This window comes from Borostomias antarcticus (genome assembly GCF_949987555.1).
Source record: "Borostomias antarcticus genome assembly, chromosome: 19".
NCBI lineage: Eukaryota > Metazoa > Chordata > Actinopteri > Stomiiformes > Stomiidae > Borostomias > Borostomias antarcticus.
Genome location: NC_140252.1, coordinates 14109850 through 14135629, shown reverse-complemented (window position 1 = coordinate 14135629; position 25780 = coordinate 14109850). Strand labels below are relative to the sequence as shown.

General features: G+C 46.7%; 3 protein-coding genes across 3 annotated transcripts in view; 1 reads left to right on the top strand and 2 right to left on the bottom strand.

Annotated features, from left to right (window-relative positions):
• Positions 1-414: 414 nt before the first annotated feature.
• esco2 (establishment of sister chromatid cohesion N-acetyltransferase 2) lies at positions 415-4145 on the top strand (the record flags this gene model as incomplete). Its single annotated transcript, XM_084454002.1, has 9 exons — positions 415-476; positions 564-1524; positions 1828-1946; positions 2396-2540; positions 2700-2831; positions 3089-3178; positions 3317-3460; positions 3638-3822; positions 4013-4145. The coding sequence occupies 9 exons, from the start codon at positions 415-417 to the stop codon at positions 4143-4145; spliced, it is 1971 nt and encodes a 656-aa protein (XP_084310128.1).
• Positions 4146-6161: 2016 nt separating this feature from the next.
• On the bottom strand, positions 6162-9821 carry pbk (PDZ binding kinase; the record flags this gene model as incomplete). The annotated part of the gene is made up of 6 exons (XM_084454000.1): positions 6162-6367; positions 7050-7232; positions 8241-8370; positions 8897-9069; positions 9303-9442; positions 9622-9821. 6 exons carry the CDS (start codon positions 9819-9821, stop codon positions 6162-6164), a joined length of 1032 nt encoding a protein of 343 aa, XP_084310126.1.
• Positions 9822-15218: 5397 nt separating this feature from the next.
• Positions 15219-25780, bottom strand: part of scara5 (scavenger receptor class A, member 5 (putative)) — a 53595-nt gene continuing 43033 nt past the window's right edge. The window contains exons 9-10 of the mRNA XM_084454121.1: positions 23658-23846; positions 15219-18327 (exon numbers count right to left, since the gene is read on the bottom strand). Coding sequence (XP_084310247.1) covers positions 18191-18327; positions 23658-23846 — 326 coding nt within the window. The 3' untranslated portion in view covers positions 15219-18190. The remainder of the gene's footprint in view (positions 18328-23657; positions 23847-25780) is intronic.

Genomic DNA, 25780 nt, shown 5'->3' with positions numbered 1-25780 from the left:
CGCAAAGTTATCAATTGCATCACAAACTTCATTTCTCGAACGGTTTGCCAATGTAAGATAGCTAGCTAAGGAAACATTACCACTGTACATGTCTGCATTCAGTTCAGACGTCCTTCGTATTTTAGCGCCCGATTGCAAGTCAGTCGTAGCTGGCAACCTCCCCATCCCGCCAGTAACCACCCTGCTGGCTATCTAGTAGTTAACGTTACCAATTAGCTCAGCTTACGATCAGACATTTTAGCCAACTTGCCTTGCTAGCTAGCTGTCCTCATATGATGATGATGTGTGTCGGTCGTAATAGTTTCAGTTAACATTAGCTAACAAGCGCCCTCAATTAACGAATTTGTTTTCCAGTGTGGTGTCTAATGTAGCCTCTGAACTTACAGGTTGATAGTCATATAACCCAACGTCAAAATGGTGCCCCAAGGTTCCCGAACTGCAAGAAAGAGAAAAAACACTTCTCTGGACTCCGAGAGGTGAGTTGGAAATAACCTAGATATCTGGAGGCTAGCTGTATAAAACAGGATTCTGAACAATGGCACACTGTTTATCCTCTCCTTCAGTCACACTCCCAAGAGGCCTGTGGACCAGGGCTCTCCCCTGCCGAGAAAGTCCCCCAGACTGCCGCTGTCTCCCCTGAAGCCCTCCAAACTGAACCTGAAGAAGCCCTCCAGGCAGAAGCAGAAGGAGATCTCCCCCTCCCCCGTGTGCTCCTCACCCCTCCCCAGCTCACCAACCCAGTCCCCCCAAAAGGCCTCTCCCAAGCCAGCCTCGCCATTCAAACCTGCCGTGGTGACGGGCTCCTTCTATGGGAAGAAAAAGGCTCTGTACCTGACCCCCCTGGAGAGGAAGATGCTGAAGGACACCAAGTCACCTCCGCGGCTGCCGTCCAAGGTCACTGCAGACCCCTATAACATGCCTGTGGTCACCAAGAGGAATGTGAGGCGACAGAGTAAGGCCAAGAATGTTACCAAAACGGCCACCAGCACCAAGCAGACGGAGCACAAGAAGAGCATCACCCTCAGCTTTGAAGGTCTAAAGCCCAAGGCCAAGATCTTTGTGGGAGCTGCCTTCTTTAGCACAGGCAAGAAGGCTGCCTCCATGTACATGAAATCTACTCCCAGGTCCACCAAGCCTGCCTTGCATATGGAGAAAAGCAAGTGTCCCATCATTACTCCAGAGAGAAAGCAAGAGAAGAACCTGAAGACGCCCTCTCCAGAAGGACACATCTGTGTGGAGACCCCCAAAAATGTTGTTCCCCAGCCCCCAGCTCATGACACAGACCTGGAGGTGCTAGCAGCAGAGGACATGGGCTCCAGCCCTGGTGAGCCTGCGGGCTTTAGTCCCAAACCCCTGGAGAGTGTTGGCTCCAGTCCCCGGAGGGGGCAGCCCGCGTCCAGCCCGGAGACGCTGTCCCCCAGGCTGATGGCTCTGCGGTATGGTGTAACCAAGGACGTCAGGGTGCTGCTGGACAGGTCTCCCACCCCCTCCAGCCCCGGTACTGCTGCCGAAATCAACACACAGGTAAGGGGTGGGATGTGTGTGTGGAAGTCGTGGACACCTTCTATGGGTCTTGGGTAGACGCTGGGGAGTATGTTGGAGGTTTAGAGTGAATGTGTGTGTAGGTGCATTTGTAGGTGTAGGTGTGTGTATGTGTATTCACATACGTGCTCAACAAAACTTTATTATAGAACATTTCAGACACGGATGCAGCTCAGTGCGCTTTACAGAAAACAAGATTAAAAACTGGGAAAAAGCAAATCCCTGGTTTGGCAAAATACTACTATGAATCTACAAAGGCACATTTTTCATTTTACTTGTTTCCAGGAGGACTTCTTGACCGAGGGAGATTGTGATGTGGTGTTTGACCTCAGCCCTATCCCCTCCTCCAGCCCTGACGGACCTTCCTCTGCTGTCTACCCCATCTTTGGCTCTGCCACAAAGAGGTAGGACAACACGCCCCACATAAATACACCCCTGCATGTCCCTGAATACACTTCCACAAAATAACGTTTCCAAACACGTAGGTACTCCCTTGTGTCCGAGCGTATTATACTATGCATGGGGAGACCGTTTACATGTGACCAAAAGGATCCAGGGACGCAGAGCCAGTGATGCCACTCACTGTGAACTATCAGATTTGAAGGATTTATACTCTAGGTCTAAATATGACTTTTTAATATATATAGAGAGAGAAAATAGCTTTGCCCTCCATGAAATGAATAATCATTGCCATGCTCACGTTTTAAACATAGATTTGTGTGAAATTCTTTTTTTTTTCCGCCCATTAGATTTTGAAATCTGCGATTTGTTTGTCGTCTGTTTGTTTTACAAGTATGTTTTGTTTTCTATGTTTTGCGTGTTATCGTTCCCTGTGTGCTTTTCATTCTTCTAGGCACCGGAGGAAGGCCGTCCTGGCCTTGTCAGGGACCAGCAGCAGCTCCGCTAGTCTGGGCGGATCGCTGCCCTCCGCTACCAAGGACAGGGTTCTCCGCAAGAGGAGAGAGCCCAAGAAACAGGACGACGACCAGCTCATCATCGTACGTGCAGTACAGCGCACACAATGACCTATAAACAGAGACCACACCCCTGTCCCTGACACTACCCCTAGTGCTCCCGTGCCCTGGACTCCTGCGTGGAGAATCTCGGGGCGACGGCTGTGAGTAAGACTAGTAACGTCCTCCCGTCGTCTCCACCAGGACGCGGGTCAGAAGCAGTTCGGCGCGATCACGTGCAGCTTCTGCGGGATGGTGTACAGCGCGGACAGTCCGGAGGACAACTTCCAGCACACACACTTCCACCAGAAGCTCATCGACAGCATCAAGTTTGTGGTACGCCCCCAGAGGTTTCCCTCCCCTCCCTCCTCTCTCTTTCACCTACTGCCTCCGCACCTTCCCTCCTCTCAATCTTTCCTACCCTCCCTTTCTCACACCTCTCACGTCCCTGCCTCACTCCTTCCACTCTTGTCCCCGTCACCCGCCTCCACAAGCTGCTCTGTTTCTTTTATGGACGGCCGTGGCTTTGCGTTGACCTTTTATCCTGGGACCGTCCCGTGATGCGTTAACCCGTGTCTCCCGTCTGTCTGCAGGGCTGGAAGAAGGAGAGGGTGGTGGCCGAGTTCTGGGACGGAAAAATCATCCTCGTTCTCCCCGACGACCCCAAATATGCCGTCAGAAAGGTCTGTTAGTGAGAGCGATGGGGCTGGATCAAGAGTTGTGTGTGCCTGTGTGTTGTAAGACGGTAGATTAACCAACTGGCCGTGTCCCCCCCCATACACACACCCCCCCCCCCACACACACACCCCCACCCCCTCCAGGCCGAGGAGGTGAGGAAGCTGGCGGACAACGAGCTGGGCTTCCAGCAGGCCACTCTCTCCTGCCCCCACCAGGCCAAGACGTACCTGTTTGTCAACGTGGACAGGATGATCGTGGGCTGCCTCATCGCTGAGCACATACGACAGGTGAACCGGCGCCTCCCGTACCACACTCACACTTTAGCATTCGCGGTGTGCGATGCACTCGGGTCATTGTCATTATACCCCCGATGAATCGTCAAACGATGTCAATTAGTCACACACACACAGTGGACTACCCGTGTCCCTCATCACAGACGCTGACATTGTGCTTTTGTGCCCCAGGCGTTCCGCGTGCTGGCCCAGCCGGAGGAGCCCAAGGACATGAGGCGGGAGGACTTCATGGAGCACCACCGGGCCTGGTGCTGCTCCACCTCCTCGGAGGCCGCCGTCTGCGGCGTGAGCCGCGTCTGGGTGTTCGGCCAGGCGCGCAGGAAGGGCATCGCCACGCGCATGCTGGACACGGTCAGGTAATGACGCAGTCCGCTTAGCTGGCCGGCTGAGTAGTCGAGTTTATCAGCGCGAGCTGTTATTGAATGATAGACCGGAACTGGAGCAGTGGTTAGCAGTGGTCTCAGCATGATAACCTGACCCCACTGACGGTGTGTTTGGTGGCGATGCGTAGCCACTCTCACGAAGGATCCCTTCTGTCGTTTCCAGGAACACCTTCACCTATGGAAGCCCTCTGACCAAGGAGGACATTGCCTTCTCTGACCCCACCCCTGACGGAAGGCTGTTCGCCACCCAGTACTGCAACACCCCCACCTTCCTCGTCTACAACTTTGTTGGCTGATGAAAAACGCTCCGGAGTTCTCGTTCCCGTTTAAGGAATGTTGGCCATCAGTGTTAAGCTATATTTCGGATGTCTTCTACGTCTTTGTTAATAGTGTGGACTGAATATTTCTTTCACCAGTTTTATCATCCTTCAACTGCTGAAAGGGTGTCTGTAAATTTATGAAGAAAGGCTTCTTTGTTGGATATGTGTTGATCGCACCAGTTTAAGATTTGTTGATCGCACCACTTTAAGATGTTTCAAATAATAATAAACGCAAACAGCTGGAAGTGCTTTACAGCAGTGGTATTACATGCAGTGCTTCACTGCTTCACATTGTAAACGGTTAGTTCTGTAGTTAAATGGAATGGAAAATAAAAGCCCCTTGATAACAATAAAGAAATCAAGTAAAATACATTAGAAAAAGAAGTGCAGCAGTATGTAAGTGCAAAATCATAATCACTACATTGTGTATTGTGACCCAAAGTAGTGATCCTCCGGGCGGATGGTGGGCTTTCAAGGCCAACTGTAATTGCCTCTTTTTGTGTTGGGTTGAACATACAGTAGTTAATTAATGGAGGAGTCAGTGGGTTGAAGTGGAGATGAGATGATGGGGATGCAGAGAATAGGATGCGTCTTTGGTAGGTTAATGGTAGGCATGTGTGGCTTTGGTAGGTTAATTTATTGCGTAAAATAATTGATAAGTGAGCTCCACGTTTGTTCAAAATATGGTATTTCATTATTGGCAGGGGTGGTCATTTATTTTATTGATGCATGTTCTGTAAGCAGTCGTGTGTGGTCAGTTTTTTTTTCCTTGATTTCCAATTTAGGAGGCTTTTCTCTTACTATGTTACTTTCTTATAGCGACAGTTATGGCGCCGAGTATGATTCTGTTGATATGGATGGACGGATGGACGAACTGTTGATAACTCTGCTAGTAAACAACAGAAATGGGGTTAGTGGAATTTGGCCCAATGAGGGATATTATGATTGTGTGTGAAGGTAATTATCTTATGTACATTGTGAGCAGATATCTGATTCAGAGATCCTATTTTGTGCATTATTTTCTGTTTGGAGTGTACCATGTGGATTATCTTGTTCTGAATGAGTTGGAGGTTAGTCTTTAGTCATAGCCGTGCTTTTGCAGATTAGGGTCTAGAAGTCAGTATTGGGCGTGATAAAGCTTTTTCCCCATTTGATGTTGGTAAGGGATATTGTGGAATCTGAATAGTTATAGTAATTTGTAAAGATTTTTTGATGTGATTTTGAGGACTTCCTCTACTACATTGGGGAGTTGTACATCATTTTGTGGCATATTCATTTTGTTGGTAATAACAGCTTTTAGTTGGTGGAATTGGAGGAATGATGTATTCCCAGTACTGTACTTCTGGACAGTCTCAAAAAGGTATACAAGTGGAACTTGGAATGATTTTCCAGGTGGTAAAATGCCACATTTGGTTCAATTTAAAATCCAATCCCTTTGCCTCCTTTAATATAATTTCAATATAAAAGTGGTCTGGTGATGGCAATTTTATTTTTATTACAATGAACTTGGAACATAAGATAATTTCAAACAAAGTAAAGTAGTATACAGATATCAAGACATACAACAGTGAGAAAACAAGAATATTACATGAATATACCTAACTAAACAATAATGTGACTCACAGAAAAGGACACAGGTAGGCACAATATGCCTTTCAAATTAAAACTACAGTACTATGGGCTGGCTTTCCAGACTAGTCATCCAGATCTGTAAATACAAGCTCCTCTACTCATGACAAGTCAATCTACCATGACGCTGCTTTCGTCACTGAAATAAGGGTTATAGCAACTATTTTATTACAATGAACTTTGAACATAGAAGATAATTTCATACATAATCTAATTTAATCATTATGTATTTTTCTTTGTTAGCTTACTATGTACTTTTTGCTATGCGTGTGCGTGTTTGTATATTGTTTTTTGTGGACCCCAGGAAGAGTAGCCGTTATCATTTGAACCAGCTACTGGGGATCCTAATAGACTAAACTCATCTTAACTGATGGGTGCATTTGATTCGAGCGCCTGAACTATCTGGGCAGCGGAGGGGCGTTTCTTGGGGTCCTCTTCTGAGCAGAGGAAGAAGAGCGACACTATCTTTTGGTAAGCTCCACCCAGGCTGGCTGCATCCAACGGGGGCCGAGTGCCTAGCTTCTCGTAGTAGGCGTCCTCGTCAAAGTCTTCTTCGTCCATAGACTCATCTGACAACGAGAGAGGGAGTGTGAGTTCAAAGTCAAGTTTATTAGTCACATGCTACATCATAAAAGTACAAAGAGCAGTGAAAAATGTTTTTCCATTAGCTCCTAGAATGTGCACACACTAAGCAATGTACAGTAGAAGAGGTAATAAAGCTAAAAATAGACAGTGCAATACTATATATAGTTACGAGATACAAATATATAGATGAAAGGAATGGGATGTGTTGGCTCCGCCCAAGATGACTGATTGGTTTAAAGAAATACTGCGTTTTTCCCCCCCCTATTGCAGAATGGTAATATGTCCAACCAGACCTGTCTCCATCGCTGGCACAGCGTAAACGAAGTGTGGAGATAGGTCTGGCTATGAGAGACTAACCCCAATGTAACTGAGTGAGTGGAGTAGCTGGTGAAATTCACTCCTCAAAGGAGCGCTGACAGTCCCTCCAGAAGGGAGGTTCCCTATTGGCGCAACTGTCAGCGCCTCCGTCCTTCTCCCAAGCGGGACGCCCAGGTTCTAATCCCGCCCTGGGCACAGCGACACTAACATACGTGTCTTTGTGTGGGTCTCGTCCCACCATCAAACGCGGGGGAGAGCGCGCAAACTCCACGCAGAGAGGACCTGTGGTGGCCGGGAGAGAGCGAGAGGAAGAAAGGGTGTGTGTGTGTGTGACAACCCTCCCCTCACCATCATCATCATCATCCTCCTCCTTCTCCAGCATTTCCAGGTGCGGCATGGCCAGGGTCATCATCTCCCACAGCGTCAGGCCGTAGGCAAAGATGTCGGCCTTGTCCGTGATCTCTCCTTCATCCAACACCTCCTTAGGGTTCCAGGGCTCGGTGCCCACGTACTCTGCCTTGGGGTCTGCCACTGGAGGGGGGAGGGGGAGATACGTGTTTTTATGCTGTCAAACTTGTTAGAAGTCTTCATCATTAAGGATACTGGGTTAAACCAGAGAATTTCAGACATGCTCGCAACCAAATGGTAAATGGACTGCACTATTTATGTAGCGCTTTTATCCTAAGCGCTTTACAATGAAGGCCTCTCATTCACCCATTTACACACACAGCAGCTGCCATGTAAGGTGCTAAACTGCCAATTGGGAGCAATTTGGGGGTCAGAGTCTTGAGAGTTCATTTATCAATTCCGGAAATAAAATGGGACATCTGAAGTCTGGCAGCAAGGGTGTTTATGACAAACTTAATGGAGCGGAAGAATGTGTGTATTTTAAGGCGAACACGAAAAATAAATCGAAGACATTGTAAACACCCGTGTCCCTTTGAAAGCCCCTGCCAAGTTTCAAGGACTCTCTCTACAACTATAATGAATTGCAGCTACGACTGATGTTAGTTACTGAAGACATTTGTAAGTAATTACACATTCTCAGACTAAAGTGAACCATCTGGAAGAAACAGTGATAAAACTGACATATGAGTCTGGGATTGAACTCTTTTCTGAATGAACTTATTGAATCAATGAAATGTTTGTTTCTCTCATTGAGCCTGGAGTTAGTTTTTTTTCGTGAAGAACAACAGGCACTTTGTTCAACAGGACACTGTTTCCCAGAAAAACAAGCATCACAACGATGATGATGATGTAGCCCGGCTATGTCTTCCATTAGGGCACAGAACCATCAGCATCAACTGGCTGAGCCAGGCCGGACAGCTAGGCTGTATTAACCACGCCAGATACTGCTAGGGTTCTAGACTAAGATAAGAGGAGGATGAGGAGGAGGGGAAGGGAGGAAGAAACGAGGGGGTGTCTTCACAATGGCCAGGTTAAGTTTCCCACTCCCAGAAAAGACGTGCTTCCATTCCTGAGAGCTGCCGATTGGCTGGCGGAGCCGCCCTTAACCAAGCCAGTCGGCTGATTTCTAACCTCTCATGTTCTCATCCAGCGGCAGCGACACCCCCACGTCACAGATCTTGACGGTCTCAAAGTCGCCCTTGATGACCACGTTACACGACTTGATGTCTCCATGCAGGAGCTTCTTCTCGTTGTGGAGGTACTGGGGAGAGACAGAGAGAGAGAGAGATGGAGAGACATGGAGGGAAGAAGAGATTTTAATGTACCTCAATTTTAACGCATCGTTCCTTGAAATGTTCCACTCACTGTGTGTCTAATTTCTACACTTGTCATTACAAAAGGATAAAAGAGGCAGCCGAGAAGCGTGGGTGGGGCAAGATATCCAGTGACATTCTACAGGAGTCTTTCATGGTGGTTTTAGAGTTTATTTTATCATAGTAAAACCACGAATCAATAATCCCAATCCTCAACTCTGCACAACTGCTTACTTAACTAGACTGTGAGGAGATATTACTGGATGTGGTCTCTCTTAAGGTTTTCATTGTACTGATATCATGTACATATGCCATATAAACCAAGTCGGAACTTGAACGCAATGCGGTTACAAGTACCGGCAGGAACCAGTTAACTACTTTGACCTCAGAGGGGGTTCCGGAGCAGCTTCTGAAACCCTAAACCCTGGGGGTGTGATGTGATAAGAGGTCACACAGAGAGAGTGACGCTGTTACCTGCAGTCCTCTGGCCACGTGCAGGGCCACCTTCTCTATGACGGGGGCGGGGAAAGCCACAGGCCCCTCCTCCTCCCTCCGTCTCTCTATGAGGTCGTTCAGAGAGCACTCCCCGCCGTACTCCATAGCCAGGCACTTGGAGCCGTCTTTAGCTGTGGTGAAGGCCCGGAACCCTGACAGGACACACACACACCACACACACACACACACACACACACACACACACACACACACACACACACACACACACACACACACACACACACACACACACAGTTAGATCAACAGCAGCAAGAGCTCCACAGAACAGATCTACAGTGAACTCCAGTGAACTCTAGTAGCCAGAAGTCAAGTCTGTACACGTCCCATGACACGAGTGACGAGGGTTGGTGTTTGGGTCTCGTACCGACGATGTTAGGGTGCTTCAGCTCCTTGAGGATCTCGGCCTCCTCACACAATCTCTTCTGGAACACGGCCACCTGCTTGGCCATGCCCATGCCGTTGATCTTCTTCACTGCCCAGGGGGACTGGTTTGGCTTAGCCACCCTGAGACAGGCGGGCAAACACACATGCAGACACACACACTTTCTATGAAACCTCCTTGGCACACAGAGACTGGATGGGGCAGCGCAGATGAGGGAGGGGGTGTAATATGGGGTAAGGGTTAGGCGAGGCCAGTTGTTTAGGGGAGGGTGAGAGAAATGTGACCGTTGCCGTAAAGTTACCTGTTAAAGAGGTAGACGTTCACCCCAGTGCCACAACCAAGCTTCTGCATAAAGGGCGAGGCCGGGATGGTGATGGGGGTCAAGGGGGCGACGGGGGATCCGTCGCTTCCTCTCTGGAGCAGACGTCGCACCCTGTTCGGCTTGGGGGTCTTGAAGGAATCAGCATCAACGGGACTGGGAGTAGTCTGAACTAGGTCCATTTTGAACTCTGCAAGCATACAGAGGACATTGTACGGGATAATGTTTTGTTAGAGGCACTAACGTTAGTCCAGTTAGTTGGATAACGTTAGCAGCACTAGCTAGCTAGCTAGCCAACTTTCGCTAGCTAGAGTAACGGGCGTGCATCTGATACATCCATGGCGTGCGTGCATTTCTTGGACGTGCGATGTGTAAGTTAACGTTAGTTCTTTACTTAGCCAACTGTATTTTCAGTTAAAGTGATAGACAACATAGCTATATATCAATGAATAAGCATAGCTATGATGATAAACTTACTTACACAAGTCGTCTGTCTTCTCCGTTCTGATGTCAGAAAGATGATCTGATCTGTCTGGTAAACGGAAACGCGCCAGCGGAGCTTTCAAAAAATAACCTGTCACTGACTATGGGCCCCGCAGAGGGACATTCACTCCCGAGAATGAAAGAACAAAAGGCGTTTTAAAAATTAAAAAAACGAAATTGCTGCTATCACACCAGCAGAGGGCAGACACGATGCTTGCAAAGTAGTGAATAGACCATGGAGGTTACATCAAGGCACTACCAGTAGTACTGGAAATTAGAGTTTGGAGTATATGGATTTGGGTAAACCATAATTATATCATTATATGTTTTATGAGATGAATTGTGTGAACCATGAAGTAAACACTTTAAGGTTTAATTTTGGGCACATGCATTAACTTCATAATTGTATAATAGGTCACCATGATGGTAAACCATACTCATATCCTTAGATGTCTAAACCAGTTTGAAGTTTTCAATGCACTTTGTCATATGACAACAAAGAAATGAGAAGGTGAGGACCATCTTAATCCCTATCTCCTCCATCTTAGTGCCCATGTCATTGCATCTCCACTCACGCATCTGTTCAACTTGACTTTCACCACTGGTAAAATACCTGCGGTATGGAAAGCAGGCCAAGCTGTTCCTTTGTTTAAAGGCGGCTTCCCAAACCTTCTAGATAATTATCGCCCTATCTCAAGCTGTGTTTTCTAGCCAAAGTTCTTGAATCCCTAGTTATTAGTCAGCTATGAGCCTTTTTAAATGTAAATAATATTCTTCAACCTCAAGTCAGGCTTTAGACCGGGTCATAGCATTGTAACTGCCACAACTCTCATAGTGAATGACATTGTCAATAGCCTTGACAAGCACCAACACTGTGCTGCACTTTTTATTGACCTGTCTAAGGCTTTTGATACGGTGGACCACACCATTTTATTAAATAAGCTATCATCTATAGGCCTAGATAAGTCCTCCATCAACTGGTTCTCTAATTACCTCACCTCAAGGACTCAAGCTGTTGTAGCCGATGGGTTTAGATCGAGTTCTCTGTCTGTTGTTAATGGGCTCCCTCAGGGGTCCATTTTAGGCCCTTTGTTATTTACCATCTATATCAATAATTTTGTTCCTCACCTTCGAGATACTTCTATTCATTATTACGCAGATGATACAATTCTCTATTCCATGGGGCCCACTCTTGTATCTGCTGTCCAAAGTCTCCAAGCTGCTTTTAATGTTTTTCAGCTGTCTCTTATTACTCACAAACTTGTGTTGAACCCCAAAAAGACAAAATGTAGGTTTTTTTCTTCAAGGTCATGTAGGAAAAATGTCAGTTCAGGTATCTTTACTCTACAGCGTGAACAAATTGAACTAGTTGACTCCTATAAGTATCTGGGTATTTGGTTAGATAGTAGACATCAGCCACATGTGGAGCACCTCACAAAATCTTTGAGGTGTACAATTGGTTTCCTGTTCAGGAAAAAGTCCTGTTTTTCCACTCACACCAAGAAAACTATTGTACAATCATAAGTAATGCCTGTGTTTGATTATGGTGCCACCCTGTACATGCATGCCGCAAATATCACCTTAAGGCCTCTTGATGCTGTATATCATAGTGCACTGAGTTTTATCACTGGTTGTGGGTTCCACACCCATCACTGTGACCTGTACAAATTAGTGAATTGGCCTTCGTAGAGAACAACATTGTCTTTTATTTATCTTTAAAGCCCTGTCTGGAAAGGTACCACCTTATCTGTCTTCAATTTTGAACACCAGAGACATTACTTATCAAACTCGATCCCAATCCCGTATTAGACTACAGATTCCGCGCACAGTCTCTAAATTAGGTGAGACTGCCTTTCACTTCTATGCCCTGGATAAATGGAATAGGTTGCAGGACTCACTTAAAGGAGTAGTAAAGGGAAAATGCATGTTTAGCCCTGTTTTAAGGCTACTTATGATCATATACAATGGTTCAGATGAAAACGTTGACAATACTAGCATTTTCGAGAAAGTTGATAATTGCTCTACCACCGTTTTGGTCATACAATGGATGTGGGTGGGCCCCTTGAAAAATCATTCAAAAACATGTCAAACTCTCGATTTCAAAGACAAGAAGCTCACCAAGGGGGTAATTGGTGTCCATTGGTGTTCTGACATCAAATTCGCCGCAAAGTATGAATCCTAATATTGATCATTTTATGAAATCCATTGACTTGTATTGAAGCAACCATTGTAGATGTGTAGATCAATCCGCAGAGGGGATTCAGGAAGCGGAACTACTTCAAGGCATTGCGCGAGATCGGAATCAGTTCAAGCGGAAGTTTACACACGTATGTGCTGCGACTAAATAGTTCTATGCTAAATATTTAAAAAAGCCTTTCCAGATGAACTAGAATCTTACTTTATGGCGAATTATATGTCAGAACGCCAACTAACACTTTAGTGAGTTTCTTGTCTTTGAAATTGAGAGTTGAACATGTTTTTTAAATGATTTTTCACAGTGCCCATGCACCCACATCCATTTTATGACCAAAACGGTGGTAGAGCAATTATCAGACTTTCTCAAAAGTGCTAGTTTTGTCAATGTTTTGATCTGAACCATTGTATATGATCATAAGTAACCTTAAAACAGGGCTACACATGCATTTTCCCTTTACTATTCCTTTAAGTTGGACACTCTCACCTCTGTGAAAGAGTTTACAATTCTCTTAGAGGGCGTTCTCAGAGAGAACTGCACTTTTACAGTGTTGTATTGTATATTATCTTATTTTATTTATTGTATGTCATATTTCTGTACATGTTTTTTTGTACTCAGGGCGACATTGAAAATGAGAGCATTGCTCTCAATTGTCTTCCTTGATTAAATAAAGGTCTCAATGTCTCATGACATTGTGTGAACGTTGAAGTAAACAGTTTAAGGTTTAATATTGAGCCTGCACATTTACTTGCATGCTTTAAAGATCATTCACAACTCATCAGTCACAATTAGAAAATGTCATGATGTCAACACCATAATATGATGATCTTTCTTCAATGCCTGTCTCACAACCATACTAGGGTCTTGCTCCTAAGAAGTCTTTCCTAGGGTGTGACTCCACATGTAGATTGTGGCTCTCAGTGTAACTTGCTCCATGTGCTGATCCACTGTCCTTGTGTAATGATGATGATGGATTATGTTGTTGTTGTTTTTACCATTGTTGACATGTTTTTAAAGCTTTTTCCTGTCTTCCTTTCTTCTCTCGAGGGTCAACAGTATATTGGGGAACAGTGTAATATGGAGGGGGCCGTCCCTGGTTACAAAACAAACGGCTGAAATGATCCTCAGGGGGGAATGATCTCATGTTTGTGGTTGTAGCCTCCTGCTGCGGTTGAGTTTATAGAATTAGAGAGGGGTGGAGAGAGAGAGTTTAATCTGGTCAAACCTCAGGTTGGTCCCACAGAGAGACCATCCAGCAACCTCTGACAAACAGACAAACACATGCATCACTGAAATGCTTCCAGTAACCGTTACTAAATAGACCAAGGCTGTTGTTGTTATTATACCATTTGGAAAGCTTATGTAGGCTCTAATGGTTTTCTGATAGTTTATAGGCCTACCTTGTTTTTAACAAAAATGTTCCATGATTACATCCCAGCTAGCAATCATTTGTTCTAAGAATGTTCTAAGAATGTGAAAACATTATCAGAACATGTTGGGAATGTTCCCCAATGTTGTGGGAACATTCCCTGCTAGCTGGGATGTCTTTTGAGTGGTTAACTCTCAGGGATTGAACCCTGCTCTCCTCAAGGTCTACCATTAGACCAAGAAGACATCCGGGGGGCAACATGCACAGTTCACAGTGGCTGCATTCCGAATCGCATACTACCCTACTATATAGTATGCCAAAACAGGATGTAGTATGTCCCAATACATAGTATGCCACATGCAGTATGTCAAAAATACCAGGATGTCCTACTACATCCCGTCGTATTTTGCAGTATGCAAGCCAGCAGGCTTTTCTGGCTATTCTGACCCACAATCCTGTGCGCAGCGGAAATGTGCGTCACATGTGCGAGTCGTGACAGCTGTAGACGAATGTCGCGTTATGGACAGCGACGGATGTGGGCAAATTTCAAGGCGCAATGTTATGACAAGGTAGTATGTCCCAATTGGATGCCTACTGCTTGCAAAGTACGTACTTTCTAAGGGCAGCTGTAGTAGGTACTGGTAGTAAGAAGTAGAAGTACTGTATGTGATTCAGAACGCAGCCAGTATCTCCATCTCCGCACTCAATCATGTCCTCTGACACACAGGAAGAGGAACAGTGTGTACAGGAAGTACAGGTCGGAGGTCAGAGATAACTCTCAGTAGATTACCATGCTAGTTTGTATTACCCTTCAGTGTCTGGTTAACCACAGAGGGGGGGAGGGGGGGGGGGGTGTAGGTGTCTGATGCTGTCCAGAGATGGCCTCAAGGGGTTCTGGGGAACGTAGTCTACCACAGTACTTCAAAATGCGGCCTGGGAAATAAATGCTCTGAGTAGTGCTGATTGCTGGAGCTGTTCTTTCTCTCTCTGAGTTAGGTAATCCTGAACAATGGTGAAGAATGGTGACCTGGCTGTATGTGTGTATGTGTGTGTGTGTGTGAGAGAGAGAGAGAGAGAGAGAGAGAGAGAGCGAGAGGGAGGGGGGGGAGTGGCAATGAAGAAGGCAATGAAAAATGGAGTCTACACTATTGGTCTTTTACAGTTTAACCTTCTAAAGTATCTAAGCTAAACCATGTTGATTAGAGAAGTTTTGTGGAGGTGATCAGGTACTCCTGAGGCCTGTGTATGTGTTTGTCTGTGGGTCTGTGTGAGAGCGACAGAGAGCGTGTGCCTGTGTCTGAGTGCGTGCGATTCTGAGGCAATCACTTCTATACCTGTCCTGCACATGGAAACACTTTCCGGTAATTGTTCTTCAGCTGTCGATCACGGCGATGTCATACCCAACTTCCTGTCTCTCCTCACCTGTCCCTCTGATGTCTATGAGTCACCGTGGGCAACTGCTACTCCGTTGCGTTCAGCCGCCCCCCCCACCTCCTCCTCACCACAGCTCAATCAGGAATAACCAGCTCCATGTGTATAAACAAACGTACACTTTAATACATCAGCAGTACATGAAAAAAATGTTACAAAACCAGACAGGGATATTATTCACGTAACAAACGTACTGTCACACAGCCTACTGTATTCTGTTATGCTCACTTCATCCATGTGTTGCATGTTAATCCAGGTGTTGCCGCTCCAGCTCAGTGTAATCAGGACCAGAGAGAAACATATTTACACTCTCATGCATAAAAGCCCCTCGCAGGGGCCCAATTTGCTCCTGCAAATCAGGTCTGATTGGCGCAAAACTGTACTGTAATGAGTTCTGGATCTCCTAAAATGATATTGACGATTTCATGATTTCCCTGAAGAGGTTAATCATTGAAGGTTATGTAAACAATGCAAAAAATGTCATGTTATCATTGATATGTCAAAACCAAAGTATTACGGTTATTCTGAGTATGACTTTAATTTAAATGAACAACATTTCGCTCCAGCAAATTCGTCCCCGCAGTCCCCGTCACAGCCAGATCAAAGCCCATCAGCGGAGGCGTCCGCCGGATCAAAGTAGTGGAGCAGTTTGTGTGGGCAGCGTACCGTATCATAGCGTGACCAATCAAACCACATCACACTCTCATCATGCTATTCAATAGACCAGTCCACAGTGCTGATATTTGATAGGTGGGCTCTTTAGAAGAAGCTCAGAGTTCAAGCACCAGATGTACTGTAGCCTATCAGAAGGGAGTAGCCTACTGTATGCGGTACGAGACCTGCTCCCAGTAGGACAGGGGTGAGAGCGTCCACAGCTAGGTAGTAGGACCTTAGCAGGAACTCAGTTTATGTATTTATGTACATTAGGCCTACATTGTATTGTGCATCAATGCGTCAAGCAATGCCTTGTATATCGAGGGATTAGTGCAAAAGGGGTGTGGCATTTTCAGAATTTTACAGGACGCCTTTTGTGCGCCATCACTTTATTACTTTTTATTTGTTGTTAAGGGTGTAAGTGACATTCAGAAATATGTGATACTGGAACAGAGACTCCCTTGTGCGCAAAGCTAGTGCATTTATCCCTTGTTTGCCCCAAGCTAGTGCACTTACACCTTTTGTGCGTCAAGCTAGTGCACTTATGCCTATTTTGGTCCAAATTCATGAAGGTTTTCACTTTTTCCTTTTTGTTTTCAGCCTTTATTTCAAGAAGTAAAAATCATAGTGGCCTTATTCATTTACCATTTGATAGAGCTCATGAAGACCTTTAAAATGATATATAAAACTAATTTTCGTCCAAGATGCCACTTACACCCCTTGTGCTCCAAGCCCTTCATATTGTATCGACTTGTGACACCTTGGTATTAGCTGCTGCATATTTTAGACAGCAAGGCTGCAACAGTGATCAAACTGTGGCGGTAGACATTTTCACCAAACCATGTTTTGTTACAAAATATTTCTGAGGATTTTTTTTGTCAAAAAAAATAAAATTCTTCTCCTCTTTTCTGGTGTGTGTTTTTCCTCTCCCATGGGCATAGCGAGAACAATCAGAGTGAAAATATACAGAGTGAGAGAGAGGGGTGTTATCTTTGGCTGTCGTCTTAGTAAACGGGGAGAGTCCATGTCTGTAACACTGTTGTTACACCCTCTCCCCCCTCCCCAGGGCCATAAACAGAAAATCTGTCTGAAGCCAAGCGTTTTGTTTGTCAGAACTGCCAAGACATACCAAAAAATACTTAAGGTTCTTGTGTGTGTGTGTGTGTGTGTGTATGTTAAAACATTTGCATAAAAAAGAGATGACTGTAGCCATCAACTCAACACTCATTGACAGTACCAAGCAGTATAGAAGAGTTTCTATCTGTCAATTTCACTTCCTGTGGGAAACCTCAGTTTGACCATTCTCATTTTATTTTCCCATTTCTCTAACCGGCCCTGGGGTTGTCATCGGTCTGCTCTCGCGGTCAGAGTCAGGGTTTCCATACATAAACCCAGCATGTGTCTCTTAACCACCTCTGTGAACCACCGTGGCCAATAGAAAGAGATATTGAGTAAGAAGAGAGAGAGAGAGAGAGAGAGAGAGGGGGGGGGGGTGGAGGGGGGGAGAAGACAAACAAAGAAAGCAAGAGAGAGAGAGAGAGAGAGAGAGAGAGAGAGAGAGAGAGAGAGAGAGAGAGAAGGAGAGTGGTGTATGAACTGGTGGCTGGTGCACGAACATAATTAGCCAGCTGTGCTGAGGGAAAAAAACTGTCCCCTGATGATCCAGACCACTGTTTGGCTCCGGAGGCTGAACTCTGACACACATTCATAAATCCTCCTGGAGAGGAGCCACCGGAGGCCTCCATCTTTAATGCGCGGCCCTTTGTTCCGTCTGTCCCGTTGGTCCCGTCCTTTCGTCTTCTCTTCCTCTACTTGTCATCGCTGCGCCCGTCAACAAACCGCCGAACATTCATTCGCAACTGACCCCTTTCCGAGTCGGACCGTCTGTTACAGGCGTGGAATCTAGCCCGGCTGAGAAATATATATCAACAGTAGAAGGTTCCGTATACATGGAGAACCGCGAAGCAGGAGACGGTGACGTACATATGCATAGGGGACAAACTGTTGGTTTGCATCCGCCGTTTGGTTGTCGATTGGAGGAGGGTCGAGAGTTGTGGTTTCCCCGAGCGGCGATTGAGTCCCTCAGTGTAGGCTACTACTGCTCCGTCTGGTCAGAGTTACGATGGCGTAGTCCTGTGGTAGTCCTGTGGTGCCGACGCTCGATTGGTTACACAGAGCCGTGGCGAATAAAACACATTTTCCACGGTGTGGTTACATTTTACACAGCGCCCTCATCCAACAACAAGTTCACACCAAGATAAGGCAAAATCCGCAGACACCGCCGCTGTGCTTCAATAGTGGTGTGTGTGTGTGTGTGTGTGTGTGTGTGGTGTGGTGTGTGCGTATGTGCCCGTGTGTTTTGGTGAAGTGGTGTGTGCGTGCGTGCGTGTGTGTGTGTGCGCTGCCGGTGGAGTTGAGTGCTAGGTGGTGTTGCAGGTCACTCCCGCGTCCTCCACGTGTCCACAGTTGGTCTTTCCCCAGCCGGAGAACTTGCACTGGTGGATGGTGTCCTCTGTCCCAACGCACGCCACGTCATCCATCCAGATCAGCCCCGTACCTGGGGGGGGGGGGGTGAAAGGGAGAAAGGTGGGGGGGGGGAGATTGAGGCACAACCTTTGAACATCGTTCATTCTTTGTTTTTCGGGTAAAGTCCCATCGAGTCTCTGTCTTTGTCTCCCGTCAATCTGTCCCCATCTCACTCTCTGCTCTAGAGAGACCCCGGCAGAGAGACACGCCGAGGACGTTATAGAGACATCTGTAACGGAAAGGTCTTCACTGGGCTTTATTGTGGTATCGGTTACAATGAAGAAAGTACTTGGAGCCTGAGAAAATAAACGCAGACAGACCCACTTTCCAATCTCTCTCTCTCTCTCTCTCTCTCTCTCTCTCTCTCTCTCAGTCTCTCCTCTCAATGTCTCTTTCTCTCTCTCCCTCTTCTCAATTTATTGTATCTCTCTTTCCATCTCTCTCCCTGTTATGGCTCTTGGACATATTTTACTTGAGAAAAATTTCTCTGGTATATTTGTTGCAGGGAAAAAATAATATTTTACGAAATGTTGTATAAATTCGGTTTGAGGGAAGGACAGATCGGTTTGAGGGAAGGACAGATCAGTTTGAGGGAAGGACAGATCAGTTTGAGGGAAGGACAGATCAGTTTGAGGGAAGGACAGATCGATTTGAGGGAAGGACAGATCGGTTTGAGGGAAGGACAGATCAGTTTGAGGGAAGGACAGATCAGTTTGAGGGAAGGACAGATCAGTTTGAGGGAAGGACAGATCAGTTTGAGGGAAGGTGTTGTGGAATTTACATCCAAACACCTTAAACCTTTGTCCTCTCACTCCTTTTGTAATTCATCACCTCCCCCAAATATTCACATAGCTGTGCTAACATACAAAATGGCTTCCAGGAGGCCATCTGTCTACAACAGAATAACCATCCTTTGTCATCCTTTGTCCCCAATTGCCGCCTTTTTCTCATGTCACATGTCTGTACTCTTGGCCACGCCTGCCATTTCATATGACGTACAATGGAGTAGCCAATCACATCCTGGAAGCACCGTACCTTTGTTTTGATTGCATATAAGGCACAGCAAAACCCATAATCGGGACTTCGCTGAATAAACCACTCTGTTGCGTTGTTCAGGAAGTCCTTGCGCTCGTATGTTTTTCACAATAAACCGGACTTAACCTTTTGAGCGAATCTTGGTAAATCCTTTTTACTAGATCAGTAATTTCCATTACAATTGACAGATCAGTTTGAGGGAAGGACAGATCAGTTTGAGGGAAGGACAAATCAGTTTGAGGGAAGGACAGATCGGTTTGAGGGAAGGACAGATCAGTTTGAGGGAAGGACAGATCAGTTTGAGGGAAGGACAGATCGATTTGAGGTAAGGACAGATCAGTTTGAGGGAAGGACAGATCGGTTTGAGGGAAGGACAAATCAGTTTGAGGGAAGGACAGATCGGTTTGAGGGAAGGACAGATCAGTTTGAGGGAAGGACGGTTCAGTTTGAGGGAAGGACAGATCAGTTTGAGGGAAGGACAGATCGATTTGAGGGAAGGACAGATCGGTTTGAGGTAAGGACAGATCAGATCAGTTTGAGGGAAGGACAGATCAGTTTGAGGGAAGGACAGATCAGTTTGAGGGAAGGACAGATCAGTTTGAGGGAAGGACAGATCGCTCTGAGGCAGGATGTGCAGAGATGTCTTTCCACCTCTGGATGCATCCTCAGGAACATCTATTGTTATGTTTTGGTCTGCCTTGGTTGTCTGTCTGACTTGACTCTTTCTGTCACTAAGTAAAGCGTCCTTGGGTTTTTTGAAAGGTACTATATAAATGTAATTTATTATTATTATTATTACATATATTACATACTGGGCACTCGTTGATAGGAACAGTGGATACGAGGGGATATGAAAATAGGTTGGGGAACCTGACAGCTCATGAATCAGCATGTATCAACAGAGAGCGTTTTTGGTTAAACACCTCAAGGCCTGTGTGACACAGCTAATCAGTTCTGTACACTTTCCCACAATAAATGTGGTTCTGAAAAGTTCAGAAACATCAATCAAAGCCAAATCACCACAGCTATATGCATATCATAAATGCTTGATGAATCATTTTTAAGGAGTTATGAGCCGAGGAAACCCACTCGAGATATGGAGTGTGTGTGTACACCATCTATCAAAAGCTAATCTCAATAACAAGCATGGACAGCTTCATAACTCATTATGATGTCTCTGTCTCTCGAGTTCCGACAAAGCAAATCTATGACCGTATCTGTGATTTTCCACGTGAGATCTGTTTTTCATGTTTTCATTTCTGGCGTGCCTGCAGCAGGGGTGTTGGAGCTCTGATGGGAACAATACAGAAAAGAACGGTATGCTTTCAATCAACCTGAATCAGTCCCTCCCTGTTCCTCACCTCGCTCTCTCGTGAGAGTTTACAGATGTCTGCAGAGCTGTTCGCCGTTTGCATCGCTGTGCTACCGAGTCAGAGGCTCTACACTGTAGACCCCTGGGCCTGCCAGAGAGACCTCTATACTGACCCCTGGGCCTGCCAGAGAGACCTCTATACTGACCCCTGGGCCTGCCAGAGAGACCTCTATACTGACCCCTGGGCCTGCCAGAGAGACCTCTATACTGACCCCTGGGCCTGCCAGAGAGACCTCTATACTGACCCCTGGGCCTGCCAGAGAGACCTCTATACTGACCCCTGGGCCTGCCAGAGAGACCTCTATACTGACCCCTGGGCCTGCCAGAGAGACCTCTATACTGACCCCTGGGCCTGCCAGAGGAGGCCTGCTAGAGGCCAATAGGATAAGGAATAAGGAAGTTTCCTTCTGATATATCGCCCTTGTGTTTGTCTGTGACGAGGCAAGCTGGTGTGTTCATGCAGGGTTGCAAATGTACAGTATTCCATGTAGTTATGGTAGATGCGTTCCAGAGAAGCACTATCGTTTACCCTTCTATTGTAAGAATAAATTAATAAAAATACTTAGAAATAAATACATACATACATACATACTACTACTTCTACTACTACTACTACAACTACTAATAATAATAATAATCATAATAATAATAATTCATTATATTTATAAAGCACTTTTCATTGAGAGACAATATCAAAGTGCTGAAAAACGATTTAGCTAACGTTGCCTCCTTCCCAAATGCGTGTAACACTAATATTATCTCAATTCTTGAACTTAGCTTAGCTTAACCAAACCCAGCTTAACGTTAGCCTAACCAAATTAAGCTAAATTTAGCTATGTTGAGAGAAAACTGGAGGACAAGACGTGTGGGCAGATATCAGAGCGCGTCGTATATTCCATAGGTCTTTAAGACCAACCGGAGCAGCGAGGTATGGAACACTGACTAACTATTCCTGCCGTCACGGAAACATAGACGTCCAAAACTCTGAGCGTGTGTGTGTGTGTGTGTGTGTGTGTGTGTGAGCAACATGTTCCATCAGAATGTTGGCAAACATTCTCTCTGTGTGTTCTGACTGCCTCCCCGTCCCCAGGACGCTGTAGACCTGGAGAGGGGAAGGCATATTTGAGAAAGACCGGCTACCAAACACAGCAGCATATTGGGAGCAGCATCAACGCGTGAGGCAGGAAACTTGGCTAAAGCCTTAGTACAGAACAGCCACATATGTGTTTCCTAAACAGGTTTGGGGCAAGTCCTGACCAGTCCAGACTAGAGCAGGCCCAGAGCAGACCAGTCCAGACTAGAGCAGGCCCAGAGCAGACCAGTCCAGACTAGAGCAGGCCCAGAGCAGACCAGTCCAGACTAGAGCAGACCAGTCCAGACTAGAGCAGACCCAGAGCAGACCAGTCCAGACTAGAGCAGGCCCAGAGCAGACCAGTCCAGACTAGAGCAGACCAGTCCAGACTAGAGCAGGCTCAGAGCAGACCAGTCCAGACTAGAGCAGGCCCAGAGCAGACCAGTCCAGACTAGAGCAGACCAGTCCAGACTAGAGCAGGCCCAGAGCAGACCAGTCCAGATTAGAGCAGGCCCAGAGCAGACCAGTCCAGACTAGAGCAGGCCCAGAGCAGACCAGTCCAGACTAGAGCAGGCCCAGAGCAGACCAGTCCAGACTAGAGCAGACCAGTCCAGACTAGAGCAGGCCCAGAGCAGACCAGTCCAGACTAGAGCAGGTCCAAACACAAACCCAGATTCAGATGTCACCCTGACCAGACAGAGTTTTACCTTGCCACAGTCAATTACTGTTGCAGGCACTCAATGACAGGAATTAATGATCCATTTATGGTGACGTATGACTTTTGGATTCGGACATGAGTGTTCACCAGTGAGACAGTGCAAAAATGCACCATAATATTTTGACATGGCCTTCACATGGTGGATGAGGAGGGTGATGTCATGAGAGGTGATGACAGATTGAAAGTAGGTCATCTGAGGACCAGATGGATGTGACCACTGGGACATGGTTTGATGGCATCTGGCTACTAGCAAGGTACTCCCCATAAAAAGCTAATATCAATCTCCGTATCTGCAGCATTCTAGAGCTGCGCGTACTTTATTCCAGTCATAAAAACAGAGCGGTCACGGTAAACGGTAAAAAAAATAACTAGTAAAAAAACTAGTAAAAAAAACACTTTCATGAGATAAGTTTGTCATAGTTAAGTCCCATGGTCAGCCCCGTTGAACGCACCCCACATAATACCAGTGATATACTGTACACACCGAATCCTGAAGAGGGTGACCTGTAAATGGCTGTGTGGGCTTAGTATAACTTCTTTAACGCATCATAAACATCATACACTCAATATATCTCTGTCCTGTGGGCTGGGTTCGGAGACACAGCTAAGACTCATCTGGGAGTATGCAATACATTCCTTGGAGAATCTGCATCTGCACGCTTCTTGGTCGAGGAATTGGCTTTATGCGCGTCCAAGAAATCAGGGCTGCATTCAAATTCAGCGAACAGAGTCGAACGTCCGTGGCGAAAATGTTTTCTTTGAACGGGTACATTTGAACGGAGAGCCCTTCTGTGATCAATGCTGATTTTCTGGATGATATATTTTGGATGTAGTCCCGGTATTCCAGCCTAATTTAACGTTACTTAAGTCAGAGCGCCTCCAGAATTCAATTCATTCGTTCAGTCATACATTTACATTTCCCTCAGTCCAGCGTCCATTTTGATCACCTCAAACTACCTTTTCAGACCGTTTGCAAACGTTTCCGGCGAACACAAATTAAAAAAGTTTTAAATCGTTTGCAAACGTTTGCCACGTTCGCTGAATTTAAACGTACCCCCAGCCCTTCATGGCCGATGTTTGGGTATGAGGAGCTGACCAAAAAAAAACACATTTGCCACTGTGTCAGATGGACGGGTCCTGTGCCCTCTCCTCTGGGCCTCTCACCTTGTCCGAATCGTCCGGTCTTGTGGACTTCGCTGGCTCCCCGGTATCCCAGCATCCTGCACACCACGTCTCCGTCCTTCCTGTCCCACACGTCGTCGCACACCGTGCCCCAGCGCCGCTCGTGGAACACCTCCACGCGCCCCTCGTGGGCGCCCGACCCGTTCACCAGACGCACCAGGGTCTCCTCCACTAGGACACACACACACAACCACACATGTGCAACCACACGCACACACACACACACACACACACACACACACACACACACACACGCACACACACACACACACACACACACACAACCACACACACAACCACCCAACCACGCACAACCAAACAAACGATTAGTGAATCCATACTTTTTTGATTACTGTAATTTTGTTCAAAGTGCAGTCTTGCTGATCAAGCGTGAGCGAAGAGATGTTGCTATTTTTCTACGTCCAGCAACATCAAAACAGTACTTATTAGCGAATTGTTCTCCATAATGGTTCTTTGTACATGAGATGAGAAGACTGGCAAGAGGAGAGGTGAGGAGAGAAGATGAGAGATGAGGAGAGGAGAGGAGAGGAGAGGAGAGGAGAGGAGAGGAGAGGAGAGGAGAGGAGAGGAGAGGAGAGGAGAGGAGGGAAGAAGGGAGGAGATTAGAGGAGGGGAGGGGAGAGGAGAAGAGGAGAGGTGAGGAGGGGAGAGGAGGGGAAAGAAGAGGAGAGGAGATGAGAGGAGGGGAGGGGAGAGGAGGGAAGAAGAGAGGAGATTAGAGGAGGGGAGGGGAGAGGAGAAGAGGAGAGGTGAGGAGGGGAGAGGAGGGGAAAGAAGAGGAGAGGAGAGGAGGGGAGGGGAGAGGAGAGAAGAAGAGGAGAGGTGAGGAGGGGAGGGGAGAGGAGAGAAGAAGAGGAGAGGTGAGGAGGGGAAATGAGAGGAGGGGAGATGAGAGGAGAGGAGGGGACAGGAGAGGAGAGGAGGGGAGGGGACAGGAGAGGAGAGGAGGGCAGAGGAGGGGAGAGGAGGGAAAACCCTTCACCTTGTTAGGAGAACAAAGCCATGGGGTTAAGAGATGTATGGAAATGAATCTAATGGGGGAGTATGGAGAGGGTGAGAGGGGAGGAGAGGAAGAGGAGGAGAGGGGAAGAGAGATGACAGAGAGAGGAGGAGAGGGAGAGTAACATGTGTTAAATGTGTAGCAGATGCTGCAGCAGCCGAAGTGTTTTCTTGGCCAGAGCCGAGTAGGGAGTAGGACATGCGGCCTATAGGCCTGATTAGAACCATCTGTGTGCGTGTGTGTTTGTGTGTGCGCGCGCATGTGTGTGCGTGTGTGTCGACAAGTCAAGAGGAGCCATCAGTGTGTAAGCAGGGATTTGGTCCACACTAATAGCTGGGCGAACTTCTACCTGCCTGGGTTGGACACTCTCTGTCTTCCCAGGGGTGAACAGGCCCGGTTCTCAGTGCTGGGAGGGGGGAGGGGGGGGGGGGGGGGGGTGACAGATCAGAGCAGAGGGGACCCGAGGGGGGGGGGGGGGCAGGTATCCGCAGACCTCTGGGGATTGTGAGCCTGTGAGTGGAGTCGGCTTTTTGGAACCGAGGGGCACGTGGGAACTCCAATGGACTTGAACCCAGTCGTGGCCAAGTTATGTTCTAACAGATAGGAGATTTTGTGCCTCATCGCTGATCTTCTTCGGAGCTCTTGAACAATGGACACTAAAGGCCCATTGCCAGCCTGCATTTGACACTGACACGCTCCATGTGTGCAAACTCACACATGGTTCTTTAAAAAATAAAAAAAGCATCTTGTCATCTATTATTCTGTTGTTGCTGCAAGGCTAAGAAACCAGAACTCACACATTTGACTCCCTTATACTTGTATGAAGTCTCTGTATTTCGGGTCAGCGCTAAGGGTTCTGTTAGTGTTGCAGAGTTCAACGCGGGGGGAAATGACGGTCGATCGGTCAAAGAGGACAGCGGCGTTGTAAAAAGACAGACAGACAGGACCGCCACAGCGGCAGTTGTAAAAAGGAGCGCTTTATAGAAACCATTTGTAACAATAGAAGCTCCCTCCATAAAGAGGTCCCAGCTAGAGCCTTGCGGGTCAGAAACAGGCTACATCCTTTTTTCAGAGGGTTTGTCTG